General features: G+C 46.3%; 10 protein-coding genes across 10 annotated transcripts; 1 reads left to right on the top strand and 9 right to left on the bottom strand. All coding sequences in view use genetic code 12, as the record gives it.

The window, feature by feature from the left end:
* Positions 1-26: 26 nt before the first annotated feature.
* Positions 27-2,009, bottom strand: LODBEIA_P50900 (uncharacterized protein; the record flags this gene model as incomplete). The annotated part of the gene is made up of 1 exon (XM_066975384.1): positions 27-2,009. One exon carries the CDS (start codon positions 2,007-2,009, stop codon positions 27-29), a length of 1,983 nt encoding a protein of 660 aa, XP_066832028.1.
* Positions 2,010-2,404: 395 nt separating this feature from the next.
* Positions 2,405-7,447, bottom strand: LODBEIA_P50890 (uncharacterized protein; the record flags this gene model as incomplete). The annotated part of the gene is made up of 1 exon (XM_066975382.1): positions 2,405-7,447. One exon carries the CDS (start codon positions 7,445-7,447, stop codon positions 2,405-2,407), a length of 5,043 nt encoding a protein of 1,680 aa, XP_066832027.1.
* A 443-nt stretch (positions 7,448-7,890) lies between these two features.
* Positions 7,891-11,727, bottom strand: LODBEIA_P50880 (uncharacterized protein; the record flags this gene model as incomplete). Its single annotated transcript, XM_066975381.1, has 1 exon — positions 7,891-11,727. One exon carries the CDS (start codon positions 11,725-11,727, stop codon positions 7,891-7,893), a length of 3,837 nt encoding a protein of 1,278 aa, XP_066832026.1.
* A 502-nt stretch (positions 11,728-12,229) lies between these two features.
* LODBEIA_P50870 (uncharacterized protein) lies at positions 12,230-13,771 on the bottom strand (the record flags this gene model as incomplete). The annotated part of the gene is made up of 1 exon (XM_066975380.1): positions 12,230-13,771. The coding sequence occupies one exon, from the start codon at positions 13,769-13,771 to the stop codon at positions 12,230-12,232; it is 1,542 nt and encodes a 513-aa protein (XP_066832025.1).
* Positions 13,772-13,942: 171 nt separating this feature from the next.
* LODBEIA_P50860 (uncharacterized protein) lies at positions 13,943-15,244 on the bottom strand (the record flags this gene model as incomplete). The annotated part of the gene is made up of 1 exon (XM_066975379.1): positions 13,943-15,244. One exon carries the CDS (start codon positions 15,242-15,244, stop codon positions 13,943-13,945), a length of 1,302 nt encoding a protein of 433 aa, XP_066832024.1.
* Positions 15,245-15,599: 355 nt separating this feature from the next.
* On the bottom strand, positions 15,600-17,246 carry LODBEIA_P50850 (uncharacterized protein; the record flags this gene model as incomplete). The annotated part of the gene is made up of 1 exon (XM_066975378.1): positions 15,600-17,246. The coding sequence occupies one exon, from the start codon at positions 17,244-17,246 to the stop codon at positions 15,600-15,602; it is 1,647 nt and encodes a 548-aa protein (XP_066832023.1).
* Positions 17,247-17,634: 388 nt separating this feature from the next.
* On the bottom strand, positions 17,635-18,768 carry LODBEIA_P50840 (uncharacterized protein; the record flags this gene model as incomplete). The annotated part of the gene is made up of 1 exon (XM_066975377.1): positions 17,635-18,768. The coding sequence occupies one exon, from the start codon at positions 18,766-18,768 to the stop codon at positions 17,635-17,637; it is 1,134 nt and encodes a 377-aa protein (XP_066832022.1).
* A 1,385-nt stretch (positions 18,769-20,153) lies between these two features.
* LODBEIA_P50830 (uncharacterized protein) lies at positions 20,154-21,641 on the top strand (the record flags this gene model as incomplete). The annotated part of the gene is made up of 1 exon (XM_066975376.1): positions 20,154-21,641. One exon carries the CDS (start codon positions 20,154-20,156, stop codon positions 21,639-21,641), a length of 1,488 nt encoding a protein of 495 aa, XP_066832021.1.
* Positions 21,642-21,826: 185 nt separating this feature from the next.
* On the bottom strand, positions 21,827-23,620 carry LODBEIA_P50820 (uncharacterized protein; the record flags this gene model as incomplete). Its single annotated transcript, XM_066975375.1, has 1 exon — positions 21,827-23,620. The coding sequence occupies one exon, from the start codon at positions 23,618-23,620 to the stop codon at positions 21,827-21,829; it is 1,794 nt and encodes a 597-aa protein (XP_066832020.1).
* Positions 23,621-25,110: 1,490 nt separating this feature from the next.
* On the bottom strand, positions 25,111-25,644 carry LODBEIA_P50810 (uncharacterized protein; the record flags this gene model as incomplete). The annotated part of the gene is made up of 1 exon (XM_066975374.1): positions 25,111-25,644. One exon carries the CDS (start codon positions 25,642-25,644, stop codon positions 25,111-25,113), a length of 534 nt encoding a protein of 177 aa, XP_066832019.1.
* Positions 25,645-25,770: the final 126 nt, after the last annotated feature.

Genomic DNA, 25,770 nt, shown 5'->3' with positions numbered 1-25,770 from the left:
GACTTGCAATATGGCGCCAACTAACTTTAAAATCTATCTATATCAATCGTTATTTCAATACTCGCATCGCGGAACCCTCCTCGTTCCAACTCCTTGATCTCCCTATTCAAGATCCGAGCGACTTCAAACCGCATGCGAACTTCCTCGTCTGAATCGGCCCCTTTCATCTTGATGCTAACTCCCGCAACGTATAAGTTATAGCTAAATTTCGTAATAAATAATCTCTGAATCTCAAATTCTTGTCTAAAGCATTCCAATGCTAGTATCTGATCAGTTATCTTGGATTTGATGAAACTATATTGGTAATCTGAATAAGGGAACGCACAAAGTAAGATCCCACCCAACTTTTTAACCAAACTCCATCCATTATAACAGATCAACGCGCCAACTAGAAACGTGGCACACTTGTTAATGTCATACGTTAGATTCTTGGCCCAAGTTTCAGGAACCATCGGTATTCCAATGAGAAACAAGGCATAAGTAATGGTGATCAAATGCGTGGGGTAGTTTTTCCACGCGTAGATCAATTTCATCAACCGCAGTTTATTCAGCTTATTCTGCTCCAGGTTGACAATAAGACCATTCAGGTGCCGAACCTGTTCCGTCGAGGTCATCATCTCATTCAACCGGTCATAAGTTAAAATGACGTTTGACGAAACAAGCGAAATCACCAACGCAAGAACCAATACGGACTCATACGCGTAGATGTTGCCAATTTTCCCCAGCTCGTCATGAACGTGATGCGACATGTGCTCATGTCCAGCATGATCATCATGCGAAACCCACGACAACACAAACTCCTCGACAAAGTGGCTAAACAAGTCAAAACTCAACATCACCAACGATGCACTCAATGCGAACCCAACCAATACTTCAAGACGCTCAAGTCCAAAAGGATAAGCAATCGATGAATTGTTCCATACTTCAAAGTTAGCCATTACGTCCACCAAAACCACAAAAAGCGAGCCCAAGGCGTCGTAAAATATCAAGTGCGCCAATGTAGATAACGAACTAATGTGTAGTCTGAAACCGGTGACAAACACAACAACAGAAGCAGCAAAATGCGACGCCGCCCAAAGCAACCGCAACTTCTGGTTCTTGGTGATGGAATCAAACGCCTCCTTGGAGTTTGGTATAGGGTACAGATCAGGTATCGCTTTTAAGGGTGAGTCTGCCAACGTCACGGGTGGCGGTTCTTGAAACATGTTCATGGACACGGAGGAATGCTTGTACTTGTGCCCCTTTCTATGCGCAGGCTTGACTTGTAAAGAGGAGCCCGATCCGTTACTATGCATCATCATCATCATCTCCTGCGGCTGGAAATTGAAGGGGCTAATCCTTTTGGTGGGCGATGATGACCTCACGGGTGATTTCGGCCGGTACGTTTTCCTACCGTTTCTCACGGGCGACGGAGACGTCGTGGGTGACCTAGGAGCAGCACCTCGGAACTGGTACTGGTTCTGGTTCTGATTTTCAAACATGGGGAGATCGGAGAAAAACATGGGCAGCTTAGTCAAGTCCGCCAGCTGATGTTTCATGCTTGCACCTGAATTGCTTCTCTCCAGCGCAAAATCGAGTTCTGAGTGGTCTTCCATGATGGAATTGTTGGAGTCCATTAAAAACGTAGAGACGGGTCTCGATCGGCCCGTTCTCGTCGTAGAAGAAGGCTGGTACGTTGCCGATGTTATTGTTGTGTTGACGCCATTCGGCGAGCCATTGGAATATCTTCTAGGGGTAGTCTTGATCTGGTTAAACGACGCGGGAGTTAGCGTTTGCTCGGTAACTGAGTCCGATGAGAAATTGGAACTCGCGAGAAATCTGAGATCTTTGCCATTACCATTGCTCTTGTTTTGCAACTGGAAAGTTGGTGGAGTTAGCAATTCACTTGGTTCTGCTATTGGGGGTTTTTTCTCGAGATATGGCGTTTCACTCAGCTCCGAGCTCACGCTAGACATATCGTCGTAGTCAGCAGCAGCAGCAGAAATATCAGCGGTTCCATTATGGTTCATTATTGTTGGCAAAGAGACTGAAGATACACGAGATACGGGTCCATATATGACCACTACGGTTTCACTCGAAAAATCGAGTGTATTTTGCACTGTGCCGTTTGGCACCATTCTCTCACGTGCACGTGCCAGTGTCGGAAAAATATAAACGACACCAGAAACAAAAATACGACATTAGCCTCAACGCGTTGGTACCGTGATACTTTTTGCACCCACCAGCACGTTTCCAGCAGCAGGTTGAACGCAAAGTAATTAAAGGGACTTGCTCGGAGGAAGAGCTCCATCTCAGAGATGTCCAGCTTTGTTTTTTCTTTGGCTGCCGATTTGATGTAAAAATGCAACATGGTATGTATTGACTATTGTAAAATTGAAAATAAAACGTAAAATCTAGAAAAAGTTTATAAAGGATTCTCCTTAGTAGCATAGGCATCAAGTAACAGCAAGTTAATACATGCATCATTAACAGCTGAGGTAGTAGTGCTGTTGTTATTGGTATTGGTATTAGCACTGGTGCTGGTGTTGGCGCTGGCACTTGAGCTGCTGCTAGTGCTAGTATCTTCCAAGATTTCATAACTTTTCATTTTGAAAGAACGCACGTTTCGACCACCATTTTGCTTCAGTGGTGAGTCCCCGTGGTGTTTGTTTGAGCTCAAAATATTGCCAACAAACGAATTTAGCCCAAATGAATCAACTCTAGATGAGCATACTTTGATACCGCTGTTGTTGAAAACATGAAAGTCGCCGCCATGGTCTAGTTCCTGGCGATCGAGCATTATTGAGCAGTTTACTAGCGAAGCGTCAATTTCGTCCTTGAATATATTGGCCTCGTTCATAGTGGGCAAGTCAAAGAGTTCTTGGACCTGCAATGTAGCTGTTGAGCCGGGGTATCGAGGCACAGATGTCAAGTCGTCTGATGCCGATATTTGAGCATTGCCACCACCCCCGACACCTGCGCCACCACTATTGCCACTACCGCTCAGACCCAGACCCAGACCCAGACCAGGCGAGGTTTCGAAATCCAGCTTCAGCACCAATTCTTCCGCCACCGTCGACTTCATCAATAATAACAAATCGCAAAGAAGAATTCTAAACTTGCCATCTGACTCTGCCAAATATTTGGACTTGACAACGTCAATTAATTGTCCCACCAACGCATCTGCAGTTTGCTCCCCCATCTTGTCTGCAATGTAACTGCAGAGATTCGACTTGTGAAGTATAAGAATCTTCAACGTCGTCGATAACAACAAGTCGATCTTTCCCGTCTGGCTCCCTTCGTGCTCTTCATTTAAAAGCAAAACCAACTTTTTGGTAAACACCAGTAGTTTCTGTACAAATTCGCTAGAACAGCCGAGCTTTCCCAACGAATAAAATAGAAACTTGCCCAAAAACCCGTCAATTGAAGATAAAAAAATGCCATTGCCAGGAAATATAAGCGGTGTTTCTCCTTCACCTTCTGCCTGCGCCATGAACATATTTTCAAATGCCTGGAGAACGGATTCCTTGTGCGTCCAGGGCACAGCTTCAAATATATCGAAGATGGCTCTTCCAGTTGTCAAAGTGTGCATCGACAAAGATAAAGAGTCTATCAAGCTGGACACAAATTGCTGCCAGCGCTCATTTCGGGTCATCGTGTCAACGCCATCAAGTGTCTCGGCAATGCGGCTCAATAGTAGCTGATACAAGGTCAAGTTGAATTCGTTGATTTCAATAAAGTCCTTTTCAAAACTGTCTAACGTGAGAATGGAGTCAGGGTCAAGGTCGAGATCCCCGCTCCCTGTCCCTGTCTTGCCCAATAATATACCGAGCAACTTTCCTGCCTCGTCTCTTTGCATTTTGAAAACAACTCTAGAAGCAAAAAGCTGTCCCTCGGTGGCGGCACAATGCCGGAGATGTTGTATTATGGAGTCATCATGGGGACTTAGTTCACCCAGAAGCAATCCTCGCGTAATCAAGTCCAACAACAATGTCTCATTTTTCCGCTTAAACATGTTGACATGGATGTTGAACAACTCCTGTTGGCTTGCTGACAAGCCAGTTTTTTTCTTCTTCTCAGATCCAATAATGTCCATTAACAAGGAGTATAATAGACTCAAGTCCTCGCATCTCAAAACAATCGGGCTCATCTTGGTCATGTCGAAAACAACAAGTTTCCTCAACATGGAAAGTGTTTCAGTGTCTGGTTGGCCAATCTTGGAACTCAAAAACGATTGAATTTTGCCTTGACTAGCAGTGGCATCTTTCGCCACGAAATGTTTCAAAAGCTTGACTATCTTAATTTCATCATCTTCGGAAATGGTATCTACTTGCAGGTACCACACATCAAGGAGCTTGTCGACGTCATCTGCACCAACAGCAGAGGTCAAATCTTTATAATCATCAAGTGGGAGTTCAGTGGGCTTCTTATTGCGCAATCGGTTCAAGTCCTCCCAAAAATGATCAGAAGTGTACACCTCTCGCGACCTTGGAGTCTGATTCATTACCGATAAGTCCACGGTATTGATCTGCATGGGTGTTTCTAAATTGACGCTTGTCGCAGAGGAGCTCGATGACTTTTCCATTGACGGATCCAAGACTCGTCTTCTTTTACTATTATTACCAGCTCGTCCACCTTTCTCCACAACACCGTCGATAAACTGCCACACTTGGGCAAAATCAAGATAGTTGTATTCATTGGCTTCCAACTCGATAAAGTTTTGTATAATTAAACGAAACGTGTTCAATGCTGTGATATTCGTTGTCGTGTCTGAAAATTGTTTAATCAATTTGAAATGTTTCACCACTAGCCGTGATATTAGATATAGCCCGTCCAAGTAAACCAACACGATCCCGCTATCATTTTGCAAAATTGTAGGGACAATCGTCTCAAAGAAAACATCGAGATTATTGCAAAGTAGACACAACTGGTAAAGCGCAATGATGACTGCGGGAGTGAAATGGATCAATTTTGTAGTTTTGCTTATACTGAGATGGAGCTCATTTGTGAACCAGCCAATAACGAGGTACCTAGATCCAACATTGAGCGACTCGATTGAGTTGCGACAAGTATCCGGCAAGTCATGCACGTTATTTCTCATTATCGGGACGAGGAAATCCTGTTTCAATAATCTCTTAGCTTCTTCCAATACTTGTTTCTCGGCACTGCCTTCAAGCTTCCACTTTTTGAGGATACTGATACATTGTCTGTTGTTTGAAACGGGCAAGTTCTGCAAGATTTCCAAATGCGTCCTCAACGCCACTGGAGCCCTTGTCAAATCAGTGGTTTCCTCTGGTGCAAAAGTGAAAAACACTCCTGACGCAATGAGTTTTCTTAAGTACGATGCAATTGTGATTAGTTTGTGCTCAACTAGCTCATTGATCAAGATAAACAACCGGTGCTTATCGATTGAAAGTCGGTCATTTGCAGCCATAAAATCAATAATGTTTAGAATCTCATTTTCAAACTCTGATTTGGAAGCCTTGTCAAAGATGATAGTGTAAACCGACTTTTTTAAAAACTTGCAAACAATCAAGATGTTGACGTTATTTTGCTGATCGGGCCAGTCTCTCCACTTGGAAACACACCAAAGCAAAGCAAACCTCAAATTGACTTTCCAATCGGAAACGGTACTAGTGGTGGTCGCGTTGGTGGTCGTCGTACTAGTGGCCACATTTTGTGGTTTTAACAATCGGGCCAACTCTTGATTAAGTCGGAGCGAGTCTAAACTTTCGATAACTCGCGAGACTGTGCTCAGCAAATTTCTGTTCCTGGTGCTCTTTTCTCTTTGAGACATGGGCGTAGGATGCTGCTGCTGTTGCTGCTGTTGCTGCTGCTGCTTGCTTATCTCCTCCGGGGAGAGCTGCTGGCTCTTCAGATTGAGAACCAAGCTTTCATTTCTGTACTTGACCAACTCCAACTGTTTCAAAATCTTTTCTCTTCCCATCTCATCAATGCTATCAGCATGAGGTATGAGGATCGCATTCAACGCGGACTCAGCTAGTTTCCAAGTGTCGGGAATGACAAAGAAGTTTGTGTTGTATTTGAATAGATAAATGACGGTATCCGTGATTAGTTTGACCAAGTTTGACTTTAAGGACTCCGGTAACTCGGCAGTTTTGGACCAACGCAGAAATTTGGTGATGAAATAGTAGTTGAGCAATAAAAGCCCACTCATCTCCGTAGCCAAGTAATCATACAAGATGATGTCATTCCAAAACATCTTGATGAATGAAAGCGAAAGGAGACGTTGACCATAGTCCAACTCCAATCTAGCCTCGTCCAGTACAGCATCAGCAACACCAGCAACAGCGTGGTCCACATGGTCTCCATCATCGAGATCATCGAGATCATCGAGATCATCATCCTCATCCCTGGCGCGTTTCAACAGTAACTCTTCAAGAAACAGCGGGTCCAACGATATGCCATCTTTCAACGGCTTCAAGATGAAAGAAAGGAAAAACTGTTTATCGATAAGCGCCTCAATGTAATATGATCTCGTGAGATCCAACAAGTAATTCAATTTCCTCATGCATGAGTCTTTCATCTCCAAGCTCGAAACAAGAGACACGTCTTTGGAGAATTTGAAGATATAATCTGCAACTTGTTGAGTCCAATCTTGCAACCAGAGGAGCTCGTATTTCTCAACGCTGCAATTTTCAACAGCGGATGCACCGATACCACTATTACCTCCACCAGCATTCGACATGCGAGACTGAACTTTCCTCCTCAAGGCATAAAGCTCGCCGTACAAGATGCATTTCGTAAACCACAACGCCCGGTCAGTAGGCACGCGCTTGCAAGTCAACGAATCAACAAGCACCTTGTTCCTGATCCCATGGGGGATCTTCTCCCCAACACGCTGCAAGGGAACTTGGGGGTTGCTCAAATCACGTAACCAGCTCTCCTTTCTCGAAGCAGTGAGCGTGACCCGCGGCGGTATTCTAAAATGGTTCGAGTCAAACTTGATCTTGTTGATAGTTTCATTGCGGGCCTTGTATGAGCTGGCCAAGTGCTGAGACAACTCTGCTACTACCTTGTTGCAATTTTCAGTAGACAAGAAAAGCGTCGCTTGCAACAAATTCCGGCCTGAATAGTATTCATTTTGGACATGGGGGGCTTCAAAAAAGCCCTTGGTCAAATACGAGTGGTTCTGGTTCTGGCTCTGGCTTTCAGCCTTGTCTTGCGAGTTCTTGGCCACTTGGGTGTGATCTTTCCACGGTGTGAAATCAGGGTAAGTCAATTCCGTTGGCAAAAAAGTCTTTGGTTCATTTGAGTTTCGTGTCTTGGAACCGGATGCAGAGTTTGAGATTTGTTCACTAGTCTCCTCTAGGGGGTAGATCGGAAGTGCCGGTTTCTCCATCTGATATTTCAACTGGAGTAATTCATCCCTAGTGGAAGAGTTACTGTGGCTTGTACTCTTGTGGGATGATAGTAGACGGTTCCGACTCTTTGTTTTGCTTGACATCTTTTGGACTTGTCTGAGTAGAGTTTCTACCAACCACTCAAAAAGAAACTAAGTTGGAGGGTGACGTTTGTAAGTGCCTGGTTGGTTGGTTGGTTGGTTGGTTGACAAGTTGAAGTGAATGTGTGATAGTATATTTTTGGGGAAATTGGGATATTGACACACAAGCAAGCCCAATCTCATACAGGCACAATTTTTCACACTTTCTTCAAACCTTTCAGACTTTTCAACCTTTTCAACCTTTTCCAGACTTTCCAGGCCTTTCACACTATTCATACTTCAGGGGCAAAACGAGAGGATAAGTACAGGATAGGTCATTCGCTTCCATTTCTAAAGTTTATACTTTACACATCAATCTTTCCCCAGATACGTATGTTAGTCTACACATTCACTATTCTCAACTGTTCAACTCTTATATGTAATGTAGTTTTAAGTAAACTCAACCTTCACCAATCATCGTCGTCTTCGTCTTCGTCACTTAGGTTTCTAGTGGCATCTTGTCTTTTTCTTAAAGCATCCGCTAGCGAGCCCGCTAGATTATGTTCCTCTGTCTTTTTAGCTTTTAAAGCATCAGCTAATCCATTGCCTAAACCTAAACCTAAACTTCCAGATGAATCACTTGTAGCTTGTGTTGAATAGGTGTTTGAGCTAGTAGCACTTACTGGGTTAGATGATGACATTGGTGGAGGAGCCGACGAGCCTGTCGGTGGTGCGCACTCCTGCAAATAATCAATTGGCGACCAGCCTTCTCTCGTCTCATCCATGGTCTTGACTAATGCCCACTTGCCATTGATTTGAGTAACGTAATATATAGTATCTTTATCGAGTGGTAGTGAGCCAGCAACCGATCCATCGTACGCATACATTGCCTTGTACGTGGGGAATTTCGGTTTTGACAACGCTGGCGGTGGCGGAGGTGGTGCTGGGGCGGGTTTCCTTGGATTCGGAGCAGGTGAATTCTTTTTAACGGGTGGTTGAGGAGCAACTTTCTTTGCAGGTCTAGCTGGAGCCGCTGGCTTGTGAGCTTGCTGTGGAGATATGTGAGTATTTGCAAGAGCAGCAGTTTGTGCTCCAACCGAGTTTGGTGTTGCTGGTGGAGGTGCCTTGCGTTGTGCAGCAGCAGTAGCAGCAGGTCTTGATGTTGCTGGTTGCACAGGCTGTGCAGGTTGCGCTGGCTGCGAATAATTTGGCTGGGAATAGCTAGGCTGTGAATTATAGTTTGTGGTGACTCTTGGTTGGAATGCCGGGGCAGACGATCTAGTTCCTCTATTGTAGTATTTACTGTAATCGACTTTGCTTGACTTGCCTCTGGGTCTCTTTGGATTCCTACTGCTTGGAGGTAATCCCTGATTCACGGTGACGGTTCCCGATTTGTAAAAATCACTGGTTGCAGGAACCTCGGGTCCCGAGCCAACAACAAACTTGACAACATGGTTTTTACCTGGCTTCTTCTGGTACAGCACGGTGGGCCCAATCAAGATCTGCAACCCGGGGATCAATTTTTTTAACTGAGCAACGAGTTCGGTTTTGAAATCGGTATTGAAGAAAATGTCTGGTGTTTGAGCGGTTGGATTTTGCAAATTGATAGCAATCCAATTGTCTTGCAATTGCGACAACCCAACGCTTTTGATGGAATGCACGGGGAGTGTAAACTCTTTTTGCAATTGCAATCTATTCTTCTCCACCAACAAGTTGCCCACAATGTACAAATTCGATTTAGTCAAGATGATTATCCGCGGAATTCTTTTGGACGATCTACCAAATTTGGACAATAAAATTTCACCCTTGGCCGAGAAAATGACTGGGCGTTCATTGATGCCGGCTTGGTTGACAACGTATTGACCAAAGCCCCTGCTATCGTTACAGGCCATGTAGTCACCCATGTATGCACGCGAGCCCAACATCGAAAATCTCCTTCGCTCTTTTCTGCCTTGCACCAACGAGTTTCCATAATCTCTAAATTGTTCAAACTGGTTACCATGAATCTTCATTCTCCATGCATTTTGAATAGTCTTGGCGGCATCTTCTTTCCTCTTCAAATACCGCCTCCAAGCTCTTTGAATCCTGGCTGCCATATTGTGCCAGTACTTATCTCGCATGTCTTCCAAGGCAAACAAAGTCTCTGGTGTCTTGATAAATACTTTGGTGGTTCCCAATTGATACTCCGTAGGTGGGATATGGCAAGACCGCAAGATCTCCTTCACCGCGGTTAAATCGTCGCCTTGCCAGATATAGTCACCGGCATAACCCGTCGCGGGCGAAAGCAAGTAGAATCTTTGAACAAATCGCTGGAACGTCGAACGGTACGCAAAACCAGCTCTTCTGATTCTTACATTCTCCTTAAGACCCAAATACTTGATTTGGTGCAAAACTTGCTGGTTGTCGTAATCACGAGGCTTTTTAGTTTGATTGGGTTTGATAGTTCTAATATAGGACGGGGTGCATTGCGATAAAGTGTCAACGAGCAAGTTGGCGCTCTTTTTGATCTTGTCCGATGCCGTTTGCGCCTTCTTTTTGTTATCCATCAAGATCGCCAACAAGTCTGGCGGGAACAACGTTTGAGTGACAAACGAATTGGAAGAGGTGCTCAAGAGCTCCAAAAGATCACGCAACATGGCGTCCTTGTTTTTGTCGGTCATACCGGCCACGTCATAGGTGACATCACCCGCGTAATGCTTAATGATGAACTTGCCTCGACGGTCTTCGAAATGACGGTTACTGGCACCAACCATACTCAACCTTTGCGCAAAGACTTGATCGGCGGCATCTGAATCGGCATGAGCAGTTTTGATGGAGTCATTCAAGGCGGCAAACAACCCGGGAGGCCTATTCCCTTCGATCAAGTCGCAAACAACCTTGTTGTTGAAGTAGTCAATCGGGGTCCACTGGATCTGTTCCTGCACGTATTCATCTTGCTCGGCCTTAAGTGTTAGCTGAATGAAAATCTGCTGCAATTTTTCATTGACATAGTTGATGCAAATCTGCTCAAACGAGTTGTGCTCGAAAATCTCAAACCCATAGATATCAAGTATACCCACGGACCTGTCTGCTGCACCATAGCTTGGAGCAAGCGACAAATTGACCCTTTCGACAATCCAGTCGAAAAGATTGTCATATATGCCTTTCGCGAGTGCATCTCTCACCGCCGTGGCTTGCACATTGTTCAAAGGCACGTGGTAAGTCGAGCCCCGCTTCATTCCATGTGAGGTCTCAATCGTTCTCTCTATAATGGCTTTTTTCAAAATCTCAGGGTTGACATCTAAAAGGTAGGCGACAAAGTTGGTGACGCTCTCGTCGCGAATCGCCGCGTTGCCGCTTTCATCTTCAACAAAGGAAATGTTCCCGATCCACAAGATCGTGGCCAACATTCTAAAAATATTGTCCTGCTCAGTCTGAGTCAACCCAATGGTGTTCATAGCACTCAACGTATCTTGAAAATCCCTACCATCGTCTACTCCCTCCACGGTTATACACTTGGCGGCTGAGGTGTAAACATACGTTTCCGGCCCTTGCACGCCAAACAGCTGCTTGTACTGCGGGGGACAATGCTTCGTGAGCTGGTAAAAAATGTGGAAATTTCTCTCATTGGTGATTTGCGAAACAACCCGCTGCTTCTCCAATAGATAGTTCGTAATGTGAGCAGCTATGGGCTGATAACTTCCCTCGCTAAACTTTATCTCCAAATATTTCCCATGTCTACTCGAGTTGTTGTTTCTCAAGGTCTTGGCGCATCCAAACGACTCCAAGAGCGGGTTCGTCGCCAACACCATATCCTTGATTTTCGAAATCTCGGCGTTGCCCTCGTCGACTGAGACATTGGCGATATAGTGCATGATCTGCTTGGCTGCTTCAGTTTTGCCGGCTCCCGACTCCCCCGAGATAATGACACACTGGTTCTCTCCATACGACTTCAAATGATAGTACATCGACTCAGCAATGGCAAACACATGCGGGGGCACCTCCAACCGATTGCGTCCCTTGTATCGATTGAGATTCTCCATCGTGTAGATCCCCAAATCCCTAAACGGGTTAACGGAGATCAACACGTGTCCGATATACGTATAGATAGCGTCATTCATGAACCTCTTGTGTAGATTCTCGTTGATGGCCTCATCGGTGATCTTGGACAACAAGGTTAAATCCGAAACTCCCACTTCCTTCTTCTTGGTGATATCAAACTCGGCCTTCTTGATCCCGCCACCTGCACCTGCACCGTTGACTTTCGCGGGCGCCTGTTGTTGTTGCTTGGCCTTGGTACGGCCCCCTCTCTTGACAATTGCCATCGTCGGTAGCTATATGATTCAACTGGGTTCTAGTAGCAGTTGTAAAAGCGGTGGCTGAAAGTTGCTATCAGTGAAGTTTCGAAAATATATATTTGAAATAAAACCAAAAAAAAAAAGGCGCTGTTTCTTTGGGGCTGTATTTTTGGGGGGATGGTTAGTTGACTCGCTGGAATCTCCCTATTTTCACCACCGACTAGCTCGGACCCAATTTAAACGGCCAAGGAAGAGGTCAGTTGGAAAGTCAGCTAGACAGTTGTCTTTCCTAGGTGGTTGTAGGAACAAGACTCGACTGAGAGCACTGCTTTCCAGTACATGCTCCAGGGCCATTCAACAACGAGAGAGTGTCTGTTGGTCGGTTCGTAATTTTTTCGGGCCGCAGCTCTAGAGTCTACACCATACATAAAACTGAGCAGTCTATGCTCAGGCACTTTAGTTGAATATCTATGTAGCCGACGAAAGTCATAATCATGGCCCGGTTTGGTTGGGAAGGTTGGGAAGGTTCTCAGTGCGACCACAAGCGAATCATCTTGTCCTTGCCTCCCGAAGCAACCCGCTTACCATCTAGACTCCAATCAACAGCATAAACCTCATCAGCATGACCGGGGAGATCAACGGCCAACTTCTTTGTTCTGAAGTCCCACACTTTCAAAGTGGTGTCTTTGGAACAGCTTACAAGCAATCTGTTATCGGCAGACCAAGCGGTTTGGTATACGGGGGCAACGTGGCCTCGCAAGGTTGTAATGAAGGTGCCTCTGATTCCGTCCCACACTTTAATGGAATTGTCAAATGAGCTAGAAACGACGTATCTTCCGTCTGGTGAGAAGTTGACGTGATTGACTAGTTTCTGGTGGCCCGTCATTCTCAAGATGGGCTTGGACGATTTGAGAGGTTCCCAGAAGTACATGGTGAAATCGTCGCTGGCGGTAACTAACCGTTCACTGATTCTTCCATTCAACTTGGCAACTTTTTCGTATTGTTTCTTGGCTTTTGCTCGGAGCTCCTGCGGAGTGTCCTTGGTGTTGCCCGTCGACGAGTGGTCGAATCCACCTTTGCGCAACACATAGTCTGTCGATAATGACAAATGGTTGACCCAGTGTGCGTGGCTTTTCAAAGTTTGTATGCATTTGCCACCGGCCGAAATGTCCCACGCTTTGATGGTCTTGTCGTGCGATGCGCTGTACACTATGTTCGACCCTGACCATTTCGCACACGATATCGCGTTTGTGTGCCCGGACATGGTGATGGTGCACACTCTTGATGTAGTATCCCAGATCTTGACGGTGCCATCCTTGGAGCCCGAGGCTAATCTCGGTTGTGCATCGGGCGCCACGAGATGGAGCGGCTCCCAGCTAAGTGAGCTGACCCATTTCGAGTGACTGGTCAATGGTTTCCCCAAAGGTTTCCCCGTGTAGGCGTCCCATAATCGTATCGTGTTGTCCATGGACCCCGTGGCGATCATAGTGCCGTCTGGCGAATAAGAAACGCACAATACCCAGTTTGTATGTCCTTGCAATGTGTGCAAGGGTGTAGATGTGTTGCAATCCCATATACGTGCAGTCGAGTCTCCTGCCCCTGAAACCATGCGGCCAGAGTCATTAGGCGCAAATGAACAGCAAAGGATGGTGGAACCGTGGCCGGCAATGGCGGCATTGGATCTCGTGACTGGCTTGACTTTGAACACGGCTCTGGGCGTGTATACCAAGGTGAGGAAATCTTCGGTGGTTTTGATGCCTGGTTTCAACACCGAGTGGTAAATTGTATCCTGGATATCTATAAGTTTATCTCCGTCTTCCTTGTTGAGAAGCGCAAATGTGTACGGCACCGGCTCATCTGATTCTTGAAGTAGATTGTTGAGCAATTCCTCCAACTGTTTCTCGGTGATGCCTCCCGGCACACGTATTGACCCCCCGGTTGCCTCGCCACTATCAGAGGCCTGGAACTTTATAAGTACATTGCCCACGTCTTCAGGCACCAAGTCCACTTCTCGGACTTTTTGGGCTTCTCTTTTTTGTTTCTTAGATGGGGGCGGTACTACTGTAGCCATAATTTAGCTATAAAGACTGTATTGTAGGTGGTTATCACCAATCTCTGTGTGTATGTGTGTGTTGATATTGCATCGATATGTTCCTTCTTTAAAAAAAAAAAGAGAGTTGTTGAGATGGGGGTGGTTTGGGATGGGCAGATTTCAGGTAGCGCGCGCAGGCTTTTGGGTGGGTCACCTTTGAAGAATTGAAATGTCCTCTTGGGATTCCTGAATCACAGACTCTGTATCGCTTGTTGGGCTCAACTCGTTCGATGCTTCAACTGGCGTGCTCATATTGTGAGTAACATTAATCACGGTGGCGTCCACCGAGGTTTGCGAAGAAGACAAGCGCGTGCTTATGGTGCGCAATGAACTTCGTTCCGTTCTTGTACCCACCGTGCTGGTGGTGGTGGCGCTGCTGCTACTGGTGGTGGTGCCGCTGGTGGTTATGCTGGTGTTAGTATGATTATTCTGGCTCACCGCAGATAGGTCCCTGACTCTAAAACCGTGGTCAAAATCCTCGTCATTGTCATAATAAAACTCCTCGTCGACATCAAAATACACGGGAGCAAATAGTTCCGCGCGCGTTTCCACTTGCACCGCGTTAACGAATCTCAACATCGACTGGTTCACATAAGTTACTCTGCCACTTTCCTCGACGGGGTAAGTCTGCACGAAATGCGGAGATTTATGATACCAATCGTGATAAAAGATGAACTTGTTCGTTGTCGACTTGTGCATTTCACTAGGCTTCAACACCGTCCGGCCCTTTTCAGTAAACGAGCTTTGAGTCGAAGGTGTCCTTTCATCTCCAGTTTCTTTAAGCTTGTACGGTCGGTATTTAGTCTCCATGTAGCCCAACAAAAACATCATTGAGTTGCGCTGGGCGCAGATATCGTTCATGACTTTAAAAAGATGACCGAGATGCAGCTCAAATTTCACAATTGGACTGATCTTGAGCAAATCCGAGTTGGCGGGAAGCTGAGGTAGCGGTTCGCTCAGTCCCGTTTGCTTATTGTGCACAAGGACAGCATTGACGTCCAAATGGTGCCTTAAAATCATTTCTTCGTAAGTCGAGGACATCTCCAACTTGTAAAACTCCACCAACAGGTTAAAGTCGTTAATCACAACCATGGTGTCGTTGTCGACTTTCAACTTGGCTAGCAAGGAGTACAATTTGGCAAAAGTGTCGCAAAAGTAGTGGGTCACATGGCGCTTCATCTCCATGCGGAAATCGGGCTGTTTCTGCAATAACTTGAAAGGGAACCGGTTCAACGCATCGATGATCACCACCTTGTTTCCCGCGAGTAAGTGGGAAACGACGAGCGACGACATGACGATGTGCATACCGTGGCACCCGGGCGACGACTGGAAATCGTAGACTTTGTTCTTGACGACCGAGGTCTGCAAGATGATCTCGTCGAGCGTCGGCACCGACGTGGTGAGCCTGTTGAATGCCTGCTGCAGGCTGACGAGGTCGCTTAGGAGAACCATGTCATTGCTGCTGGGGGTTCAAGTAGCACTGGTGTGCAAAAAACAGTAAAATGGTGTGTGTCCAGTCTCGGGGGATGGATACGATGATGTTGAAATTTCAAAACGCGTGTTACGAAACCATCCACGGCTAAAGATCTAACCCTCTACGCCACATCTGCACCACCTGTCAAGATACATCGCGGAAGAAGAATAAGAGAGTGAAAGTTTCCCTTTACAGCCTCCAAAAGTCAATCAAGGTCAATCAAAGCAAATCTATCCGTCTCTACGTACTTATATATACACAACTTTTGCATCTGAATTCCATTGAAAAACCCCCCCCCCCCCCCCCCCCAAAAGAAAGAGAAAGAAAAGGACATCACTTCTTCACTCTCCAGGCACTATTGGGCAAACTTTGCAAATAGGTGGCTTTCTTCTTTGTCCAGAACCAGATAATCGCCCCGATACCAATGCAGAACGCGTTGGCGTAGTAGTATCCATCGCGCAACGTCTCAACCTTGCCACCGGCGTACTCGCACAGCTCTCTCTTGGCTTCGCCATCGATCCAGAAAAACTCCCCCCGCGGGTCCACGACACATTTTTGTTTGGTGATTTTGTCAATCAAAAAGTAGATGAATATTCGCGGCCATGTGCCGCCATAGTTTGAGATTGTGTTGAGGGTGGTCATATAAGTGCCTCCGATGGCCGGGTCTGCAATCTTGGTATGGAAAGCGCAGAGCGAGACAAACTGGATGGTGGACATGAATGAGCCTAGCAAGTGCTGGAGGATGACGGCCGCGAAATAGCCGGTGGAGATTTTGCCATTCAGCGGGAAGTAGTAGACAATGACTTGCGCCAATGCTGCCGCGATCAACCGGCCCATGAACCCCCAAAGCCAGGGCTTGAGCGGCGATTTCCCCGTAGACCATCTGCCTGCGTAGTAGCCAAAGATCATCTCAAAAGGGAAATCGACAAGCACCGTGATTGACAAATCTTCCTTTGAGAGCCCCTTTTCCAAAAGCTTGAGGTTGGTTCCTGCTTCATTGACTTGGAATCCGAATTTGGCGAGGAGCAAAATCACCACAAATGTTTGCACGTTGGGTAGTTTGAGTACCTCGTACATCGATGCGTAAACGTCCATCAAGTGGCTCCATCTGCTTCTTCTATCGTTAAATGCGCTCTTGTGCAGTTTCTCTCGAGCCATGCGGTCCTTGTTGATGGCGACTAGATGGTGCGGGTCTTCCGGGATGAGCACCACCATCACCGTGACCAAAAGATAGATGATGCCCCAAAAGGTCAAGTACTGGCCTAGTGTAAACAACCCCTGTGGCGACTTGGTGTCTCTGAGATACTTGTTGGCAAACTCGGGCGAGCTCAACGCAAGAAATATCGTAAAGCTGAGGAAATAGCCGCAGTTCATGCCAATGGTTTGCGCCGTTGACGCAAACGATAAACTCTCGGGCGAAAGAACGGTTAACGCCCACCCGTCAACTGCAATGTCCTGCGTGGCGCAACCTAGCACAAGGATAAAAAAACAGGTTGTGATGAGTCTCAAATGTGTCAATGGGTCAAGCATCAAGGCATCCATTACTGACCCCATGTAAATCATGAATACTCCCGAGAAAATTTGAATGGGAATGATCCAAGAGCGCCTGCGTCCGAGCGTTTTCACGTAGATCGAATCAACAAACGGCGACCACAAGAGCTTCAACGAGTATGGGTATGCTGCGAGTGAAAAGACCCCAACTTGTGAAAACGTCAATTTGCCCTTGAGCATGAATGGGATCGAGCCAAAGGCCAACCCCACCGGAACACCTTGTAATAAGTAAAGTATGACTAGCACGACAAAATACGGCCGGTCCTGGGGTAGCAAGCTTTGCTGCTTGGGGAGATGATTCGGTTTCAACTCGACATCTTGCTGAGCTACTGGTAATAACCCGTCGTTTTCTTCGCCAAATGCTGCATGTCTGTAATTGAGTTTGTTTTCCGTCGAGTCTATATCTTCAAAAGACCTCTTTTCTGACATGACCTATTCAAAGTTGTACACATACACACACATATATATATATATGTATATGTATTGCAATTGACGATATTTTTCAGTTTTGTAGATAAGTAGACCTTGTGTTGGAACCTATCGGGGTGATATCAGTAACGTGTACGTTATGGTGTCAAGACGATGAAATTTTGGATTTTTTATAGGATTACGCGCTTTCAACTTCAAACCGTGTAGAGAGCAAGGCTTCTACTTGATACACCACGTATGTGAGACCCTTGCAAGAGCAGGCTTATTTTTAACTTTTTTGATTAAGAAGCAGGGTTCGAGTTATACTATACTGTACTATACTATACTGTGCTTTGCTGTGCTGTCTTGTGTTATGGTGCAACTGTAGTGTAGAATTTTTCGCGTCACGTTACAATCCCAATACTTTTCTAGAAGCTCTCATGATAACCTCGGTGTCAGGGAAGGCAAAGTCTTCCAACTCTTTGGCATATGGGGTGGGAACTTCGCAACCGGTGACTCTTTCAACAGGGGCGTCCAAGTAGTCAAAGCCTTCGGATTCCATGATTTGGCCGCAAATCTCGGAGCCGACCCCAAAGCCGGGGAAGCCGTTTTCAACGGTGATCAAGTGGTTGGTCTTTTTCAACGAGTCGATAATGGTGGGCACATCCAAGGGCTTGATGGATCTCAAGTTGATGACTTCGGCACTGACGCCATAGTCCTTTTGCAACTGCTCGGCGGCTTCGAGACAGAACTTGACGGCTCTCGAGTGGCCAACAATGGTCAAGTCGGAGCCTTCTCTTTCAATGTTGGCTTTGCCGATGGGCAAGATAAAGTCGGGCGAAAGAACTTCTTCGTCAACGAAGAAGGACTCGCCGTATGCGATTTCATTTTCCAAAAACACAACCGGGTTGGGGTCTCTGATGGCGGCTTTAAGCAAGCCCTTGTAGTCGGCGGCAGAATAAGGCGAGAGCACTTTCAAGCCGGGTATAGAGCCGTACCACGCCGCGTAGCATTGCGAATGCTGGGCAGCAACACCGGCAGCAGCACCGTTGGGCCCTCTGAAGGTGATGTTGCAGGGCTGGGTGCCTCCGCTCATGTAGTATGTCTTGGCGGCCGAGTTGATAATCTGGTCAATGGCTTGCATGGCGAAATTGAAAGTCATAAACTCCAACACCGGCTTCAAGCCACTCAACGCAGCACCGACTGCCAAGCCGGTGAACCCCATCTCCGTGATGGGCGTATCGATGATTCTTCTCTCGCCAAACCTGTCCAACAAGCCTCTGCTGATCTTGTACGCGCCGTTGTACTGCGCGACTTCTTCGCCCAAAAGGAAAACGTCGTCGTCCCTGTCCAACTCCTCGGCCAACGCAGAGTTCAACGCGTCTCTGACCGTCATTTCCTGCTGGCCCGACTTGGAGTTGTTGAAGCGCTGGGAAACAAAGTTCATTCTCATGGCTTGCCCTTGCGCAATCTTGTGTATTGGCTGCTGGTATTTGACAGCCCGGGCTGCCAATTGCGCCGTCTTTGCCACAGAAGAGACCATGATTTGTTTTTTTTTTTTTCAGCCAACTGGTATGCTAGGAATTAGCAAAAGAGGAGGGATAGTGAAGTGTTTTGCTTGTTCCTGCTGGACTCCGTTGCAATTGAATCTTTTAGGAGGGAACTCTTCGGAAAATGGACCTTTATCTCCTATACGTGACATTTCCCCCATTGCAAGAAGAGACTCTACTATGTGTGCACCAAGTGTGTGTGTAGGTGGTTGACAGTTGGGCGGGTGCTACCAAATGGCGCGCGATGAAATATTGTTAGCGTGGTGGACTACACTTGTCCGTACCAGGCCCACCAAAGGGTAAAGGGAGATTTTTACAACCAAATTGGCAACCAACGTTACAGCCAGCGTTACAGCCAACGTTAGAGCCAACGTTAGAGCCAACGGTTCACAGCTTTTGCATTCCAACAGCAGTGGGCAGTTGGTGGGGAAAAGCGAGACCAGTCTCAGACCAGTCCCCCTAGCCACGGCGGGTTCCACATTCGCCGTTCTAGGGTTGCCGAAGCATCTAACTCTGCACGGTGTTGCCAGTTTTGAGAGCTTCGCAGGACATCTACGTCAAGGGCTTTCTCCACGTTGAAGGGCCCAAGGCTTGAACCCAACAAACACCTTCTTCTTCTTCTTTGTCTCCTCTTTTTCTCTTTTTTTGTTTTTTTTGCAACACAGCTCCAGCGAAAGCCAGAGCCAGAGTTTGGTCCAGGCTACAGCTCCAGCCAAAGCTTGGTCCAGGCTACAGCTCCAGCCAAAACCATATGACGGCCGTTGTGTACCATCCTGAGTAGAGAGCCCTATTGCCCATCACCTTGTTGCTCGGCATTTTGAGCACATTGAAACATTGATCAATCGCTCGAGACAGAGTGGGAAAACAAGATACACGAAAACACAGCAGCAACGGAGCACCCTCCGTCGCCTCCTCCCTCGAGCTCATCTCGAGCTTGCACCACACGGTGTGTTGAGCCCAGCAACCTCACCATTACCTTGGACGAACCAAGCTTGATCGGCTCAAGAGACGGATAGATTGATGGCTAGATTGGAGAATGAGGCGAACATCTGCTGCTGCTAAACGCTGGCTATTTTCTTCCCCGAGAAAGCTCACCATTCTTTGTTGGTTTTTATTTTATACATTTCCGGGACCATGCCATCTTCCTCTTGTAATAATAAGATGCTCTACTCTGATGCATGTCGATATATAAATATATAGCTATATAATGCTGCGAAACTCCAAACCACCGGGCCGGCCCTAAAAGTTGACGGTTGAAATTAGAGCTAATAGGTCTACTTTCAGACAGCCATTCCACTAGTTGACTCTCTTTCCTCAAACCACAATGCTCTTATCGTTGTCATTAAGACATCCTCGGGGCCTACCACTTCAAAGATGCATGCGTGTGATGGCCTCCCGCTGGAACGCACAATCCGTCCAGGGCAACTTCCACAGACCAGACACCGTTGGCTCGCAAGAACCTTCGGACGCAGCAGATGCCGCCGCCACGATATTGGCGGAAATGAGAGATAAGCAAACCAACCCCAACAAGGCCACCTGGATCGATGCCTTGAGAGAACGCGAGAAGCTCAAGGCAGAGGGCAAGACTATCGACAGTTTCACCTATGTCAACCCGATAACCACTGAAGTTGGCGAAAAGACAAGACAGGACTCCTTCACCTATTTGCTCCTACCTTTCAAAAACGACAAGTGGCTCTGCGACGCCTACATCAACGCCTTTGGTCGCTTGCGCGTGGGACAGTTGTTTCAGGATTTGGACGCCTTGGCCGGGCGCATAGCTTATCGCCATTGCTCGCCCGCGGAACCCGTTAACGTGACCGCGAGCGTCGATAGAATATACATGGTTAAAAAAGTCGATGAGATTATCAACTACAACTTTGTCCTTGCTGGCAGTGTCACCTGGACGGGGAGGTCGAGTATGGAGATCACCGTTAAAGGGTATGCGTTTGAAGACGAGGTAAATGAAGAAACATTAAACAGTGAAGATGACTTGGCCCAGGAAAATGTCTTTTTAACGGCAAACTTCACCTTTGTCGCTAGGAACCCCACGACGCATAAATCATTTGCTATCAATCGCCTCTTGCCCGTCACGGAACAGGATTGGATCGAGTTCCGCAGAGCCGAGAGCCACAACAGCAAAAAGAAGTTGATGGCCAAGAACCCCAAGATCTTGGAACCAACCGCTGAAGAGCTGAAGTTGATCTACGACATGTGGCTCAGCTCAAAGTCGATTCAACAAGAAGACAAGGTCAAGAACCAAGCAAACGGATTGGCATTCATGAAGGATACCACTCAGGAGTCAACCTTGTTTATGCAACCGCAATATAGAAACCGCCACTCCTACATGATTTTCGGAGGCTACTTATTGCGTCAATCTTTTGAATTGGCCTATTGTACCGCGGCCGCCTTCTCATGCGCCGGTCCGAGATTCGTCAGTTTGGACTCGACAAATTTCAAATCGCCCGTCCCCGTGGGCTCAGTTCTCAGCATGAACGCCTCCATCTCATACACGGAACACTTGCACAAGGACGACGTGGAAGAAAAAGACCACTCGCCATTCAACTTCACCTTGCCCGCCATGAACAAGATCTCGAAGAACCCCAATGCCTTTTTGAACGAGGCAGGCACCTTGATCCAAGTTAAAGTCGACACGTTTACCCAGCATTTGGAATCGAACAAGGACAAGAAACCCGCTGGCACCTTCATCTACTCCTTTTTCGTACCACGCGATAGCTATGGCGAAGGCGAAACTGGCTTTTGCTCAGTTATACCTCAAACGTATTCAGAAATGATGAGGTATGTAAGTGGAAGACGCAGGGCTCGTGAAACTGCCCGATTTGCAGAAACGTTACCTCAAAATACTTAGTTATATAAATACATAAATACATAAATCTGTCTCAATCGATAAAACCATAAAAAATTATTAAAAAATTTGTTTCATAATGTTACATAAGATATATATCGCCCTCTCTCTCATTCTCTAAAATTTCAAAAGCCCACTGCTTTGGTACAACTGCAGTACTGCTGTAGTGCTACTACTACAGCTGCTAACTAATTGAAAGATTTGTTGCTGTCGTCATCGTGGTGTTGTATCGTTGCCGTCGACTCCATAAAGTGCAGATCGCCCTCGTATACCAGGTCCCTCCAACTTCCCCTCCTCAACTCTCGAAACCTCACAATGTGCTCATCGTCCAAGGACTGTAGCACCGCGTCTTCGGGAACCAGCGCAGGCACCAGTATCTGCGAATTGGTGGGGTCAACAAGTCGTATCGAGAAAAGATGCTCGGTGGCAATGGTGGCGTTGGATATTTGGCTATCTCTATTCTTATCGTCCGAAGCAGCCACGGCTCTCCAAGATTTCTCGACTCTGGGCATCAGCGATTGGGGTGTAGCGAGTGTCGATGCCGATGACGACGCGTCGTTTTCATCTTCGTCTTCATCTGACAGATTGTCCAATTTCGTCAAGTATGAAGTGTCTGGTCTGGGTATCATTGCCGCGCCAGTGAGGGCGCCGCCAGTGGAAGCTCCTGCGGCGTTGCTAGCATCATAGTTGGAATTGGCCTTTTCTTCTATATCTTGACTCTTCTTTTTTCTCCTGCAGCAACAGAAGAAGATGAGGAGTATGAGGGCAATCAATGCTGGTATTCCGACACCTAATCCAACTCCTAGTGGAAGTTTCAAGTCCTTTTTCGTTGGCAGTGCCGCTGCGGTAGATTCTGAAGATGTCGAAGTAGCCTGAGATGATGTAGCGGTCGATGAAGATGCCGTGCTAGTTGTTGTTGTTGCTGATACCGAACTAGATGATGATGATGATGATGACGATGAAGATGACAGTGATGATGTAGATGATGCTGAGGAACTTGAGGATGATGAAGACGAGGTTTCTAATGGGTCAACCGCGTATGAAAGCACAACTTGGTTTTGGTAAACATCCTTGACGGTAACTGTGAAGTTTGCAGACGAGTCAGACGACGAAACGTCACCGTTTAACTTGTCATCATTGAGACTCAAGTATCCTGGCAAGTTGCTATTTTCAATCGAGCTCACGTTATCTCTCACAATTTGGCTGCCATCTAAAAAGATACCATTCAAAACATCGATAGAGACCAGACCGCCATTTGAGCGATTTATTTCAATGGGATTTGATCCGTTATAAGTAAGCTGGTGCAATCCGATTTTCATCGTGAATTCGTTTGACGCTTCAGCAAAGCCTTGATGGGTGGATGCAATCAATGCAAAGCAATAAGACGCAGCTGAATATTCTGAAGTTGGATCTGGGGCAACACCATGGAAAGTCAACAGACTATCGTCAAACGTGAGCCATGGTGGCAAGGGGGACTTGTCGCATGATCTTCCATAGTAGTAGACTTGGTCACTGCTGTTTGTATCAAAGACATCTTTTGAAAACTGCAAGTTGATGTTTTCCCCTGGTTTCAAAACAAGACCATTATGTCCATCAGTTGGGCCGTATTCTGCGAGTTCTTTGTTGACTTGAGACGAAGAAGCAGTGATGGGGATTTGGTGAGCCACTACCATCATTTGATATTCATGGCTAAGTTCTGATTGGTCTCCCGTGTCTGTGCCAATAAGTGTCACGGTGAATGATCCTTCTTGTGACGGGGTACCGGAAAATGTAGTGCCGTCAAAGTGCAACCAGTCGGGTGCATTTGTTATTCTATAGGTTATGGGAGCATCCGTGGTTGATTTGAAAGTTGTTGACGCTATGGAGTAGCTATATGGCTGGTTGACCACGGCGAGGTCTGGAAGTTGTTGGTTAAAGTCAAATCCTTGGTATATGCTCCCGTAGATTAATCGAAACTGTAGTAGGAAAAGGAAAAAATACATCTTTTGTTTGTCCTTGGGAATTGATGGCTTGGGTATCAAGGCTGGTGGAAGTATCAGTTCGACGGTATCACAGATTTAATCAAAAATGGGTATTTCCAAGAAGTGAATGAATTTTGGCAAAGTTTGATGAAATTTGGTGAAATTTACTAGAATTGAAGGTGACTTGCAGCACTTTTTGCTAGATCTTTGCCTCGGTGTAAGTAATAACGATGGTGGTGCTGATGGTGAAGATGATGATGATGATGATGGGAGTAGTCAAGAGCTGTTGAAAAGATTTTCCCGTCGAGCAAATACCAGCAAGTTAAATCAGCTAAAGTAAAAGTGAAATGAACCTCTTTTTCCCTTTCCTTTTCCCTTTTTTTTTTTTTTTTTGTTTTTTTGATTATCGTCAAGAATTATTTAACTGATGAATGTACTTTGTGAAGATGGGGATCTGAGTGTTTTGTAATGGCTAGCTCCAAAATGCGCGTTGTGATCCATTCACAACCCAGTGAAATTCAAAGATGGCAATTGACGAAATAATAACGGATTGTTTAGAAAGGGATGTTGTGTGTGTATGTGTTGGTTGAAAGATGCCCCTTTTTTGGTTAAAAAATACAATGCCTCTCATCTCAGTTCCAATTCAGTCAATTGTACAAGAACATCTCCAGCTCAATTTAGCTTGGAATCAGCCGCAAACAAACTAACCATCGTGCCTCGTATGTGGCAGTAAAGAAATAAAAGTAAAAAAAAAAACACATACCGTATTATTATTGGACATGGTGGTTATGTTTATGGTTGTTGTTGTGGTGGTGGTGGTTGTTTATGTTGCTTCTCGTTTTGTTGAAATTTGGCGTCTTGTTGACCTTCTCGGGATAATAAAATGGACATGGGCGTGTACATCCAAACATACATACTTAAGTGCCGACAACAACGCGCAATTGGGATACTTGGCCCGCAAAGGGGTGGTGGAAAGGAGCGAGCGGGAAAGGAAAGGGGAAACACACCACAGCAGCATTCAAAGGCGCCGTTCAGTTCTCGAGATGTTCGCCTCCGTCCCAATGAAGATAAAATCCAGGTCGTTTCGTCTGGTTCGTGACTTTTTTTTTTGGTGCTAGTTCATGTTGCAGAACTTGCGCAGGAGTCTCGAGGATCTAGAGGACTCCACAAATGCCCGTTCCTTGCACTCCCACGCCCCTCCACCCTTTTTCCTCGTGCGTTGAACCAATAGGGGTGAGGGAAACTGCACGGAGAGGTTGCCGATGTAGGAGAGCCACAACCTCACGGAGAGGTTGTGGCCACTCAGGGTTCCCCACCCAAGATCTGGGGCTGATATTGCATCACGTGACTTTTTTTTTTTGATGCGCGGTTCACTTATCTACACACGCCTAATCCAGTCACCACAAGAGCCACTACTAGAGATGGCATTCATCTACAAAAGTCAAAATCTAATGTAAATATATACATATACAATCGTAGAACTCATTGGCATCATTAGCAATAAAACTGGGCTACCCCCTAGAACTAAGCCAGTAGTAGAGGCGCAGATGTTTGGCACTACCACGCTTGGATTCATCACGTGGCTCACGATCAATCAATAGCGGCCCTCCCGTCCTTTCGTCTGTTCCCGCCATGACTCTTTGCGTGTAAGTGCCAACTCTCTTCACTTTGTGTTCCTCGGTGGAAACGTGTTTATGCGCTTTAATCACATCGTCATTGAATCGCACGTGATTGTGCGGTTTGGGCAAAGGATCCCTCAACTCGGGGATCGTCAAAGTTTTAGAAGTAATCGTCGTTCCAATCGAGGGTGTGATGGACAACGAAGATAAAGACACAATAGAGCTTCGTTTTGGGGATGGTTTCACGGGAGTTGACGAGGGCAAAGATGATTCATCGGAACTTGACGTCGCTAATGGTGGTGGCGGTGGTGATTCATGCGCGGTTTTGTAGCTGGCGCTTTCAACTTTAAACTTCTCTAAGAAGTCACCGGCACCATCCAAAAGACCCAAGATATACTTGATTAGATCCTTCTGAACCGTGGCCATTTGAGGATTGCGATACTAATAAAGATCTCGCAGTGAATTTTCTTATTTTTTTGCAGCTTTTTCCTTCCAATTGAGGTGTTTGGGTTTGTCAAAAATAAATGCTTCAAATGGGCAATTGGGGAGATT

This window comes from Lodderomyces beijingensis (genome assembly GCF_963989305.1).
Source record: "Lodderomyces beijingensis strain CBS 14171 genome assembly, chromosome: 6".
In the NCBI taxonomy this organism is placed as follows: domain Eukaryota; kingdom Fungi; phylum Ascomycota; class Pichiomycetes; order Serinales; family Debaryomycetaceae; genus Lodderomyces; species Lodderomyces beijingensis.
The sequence above is the reverse complement of the archived record's forward strand: the minus strand, read 5'-3'. Positions and strand labels throughout refer to the sequence as shown.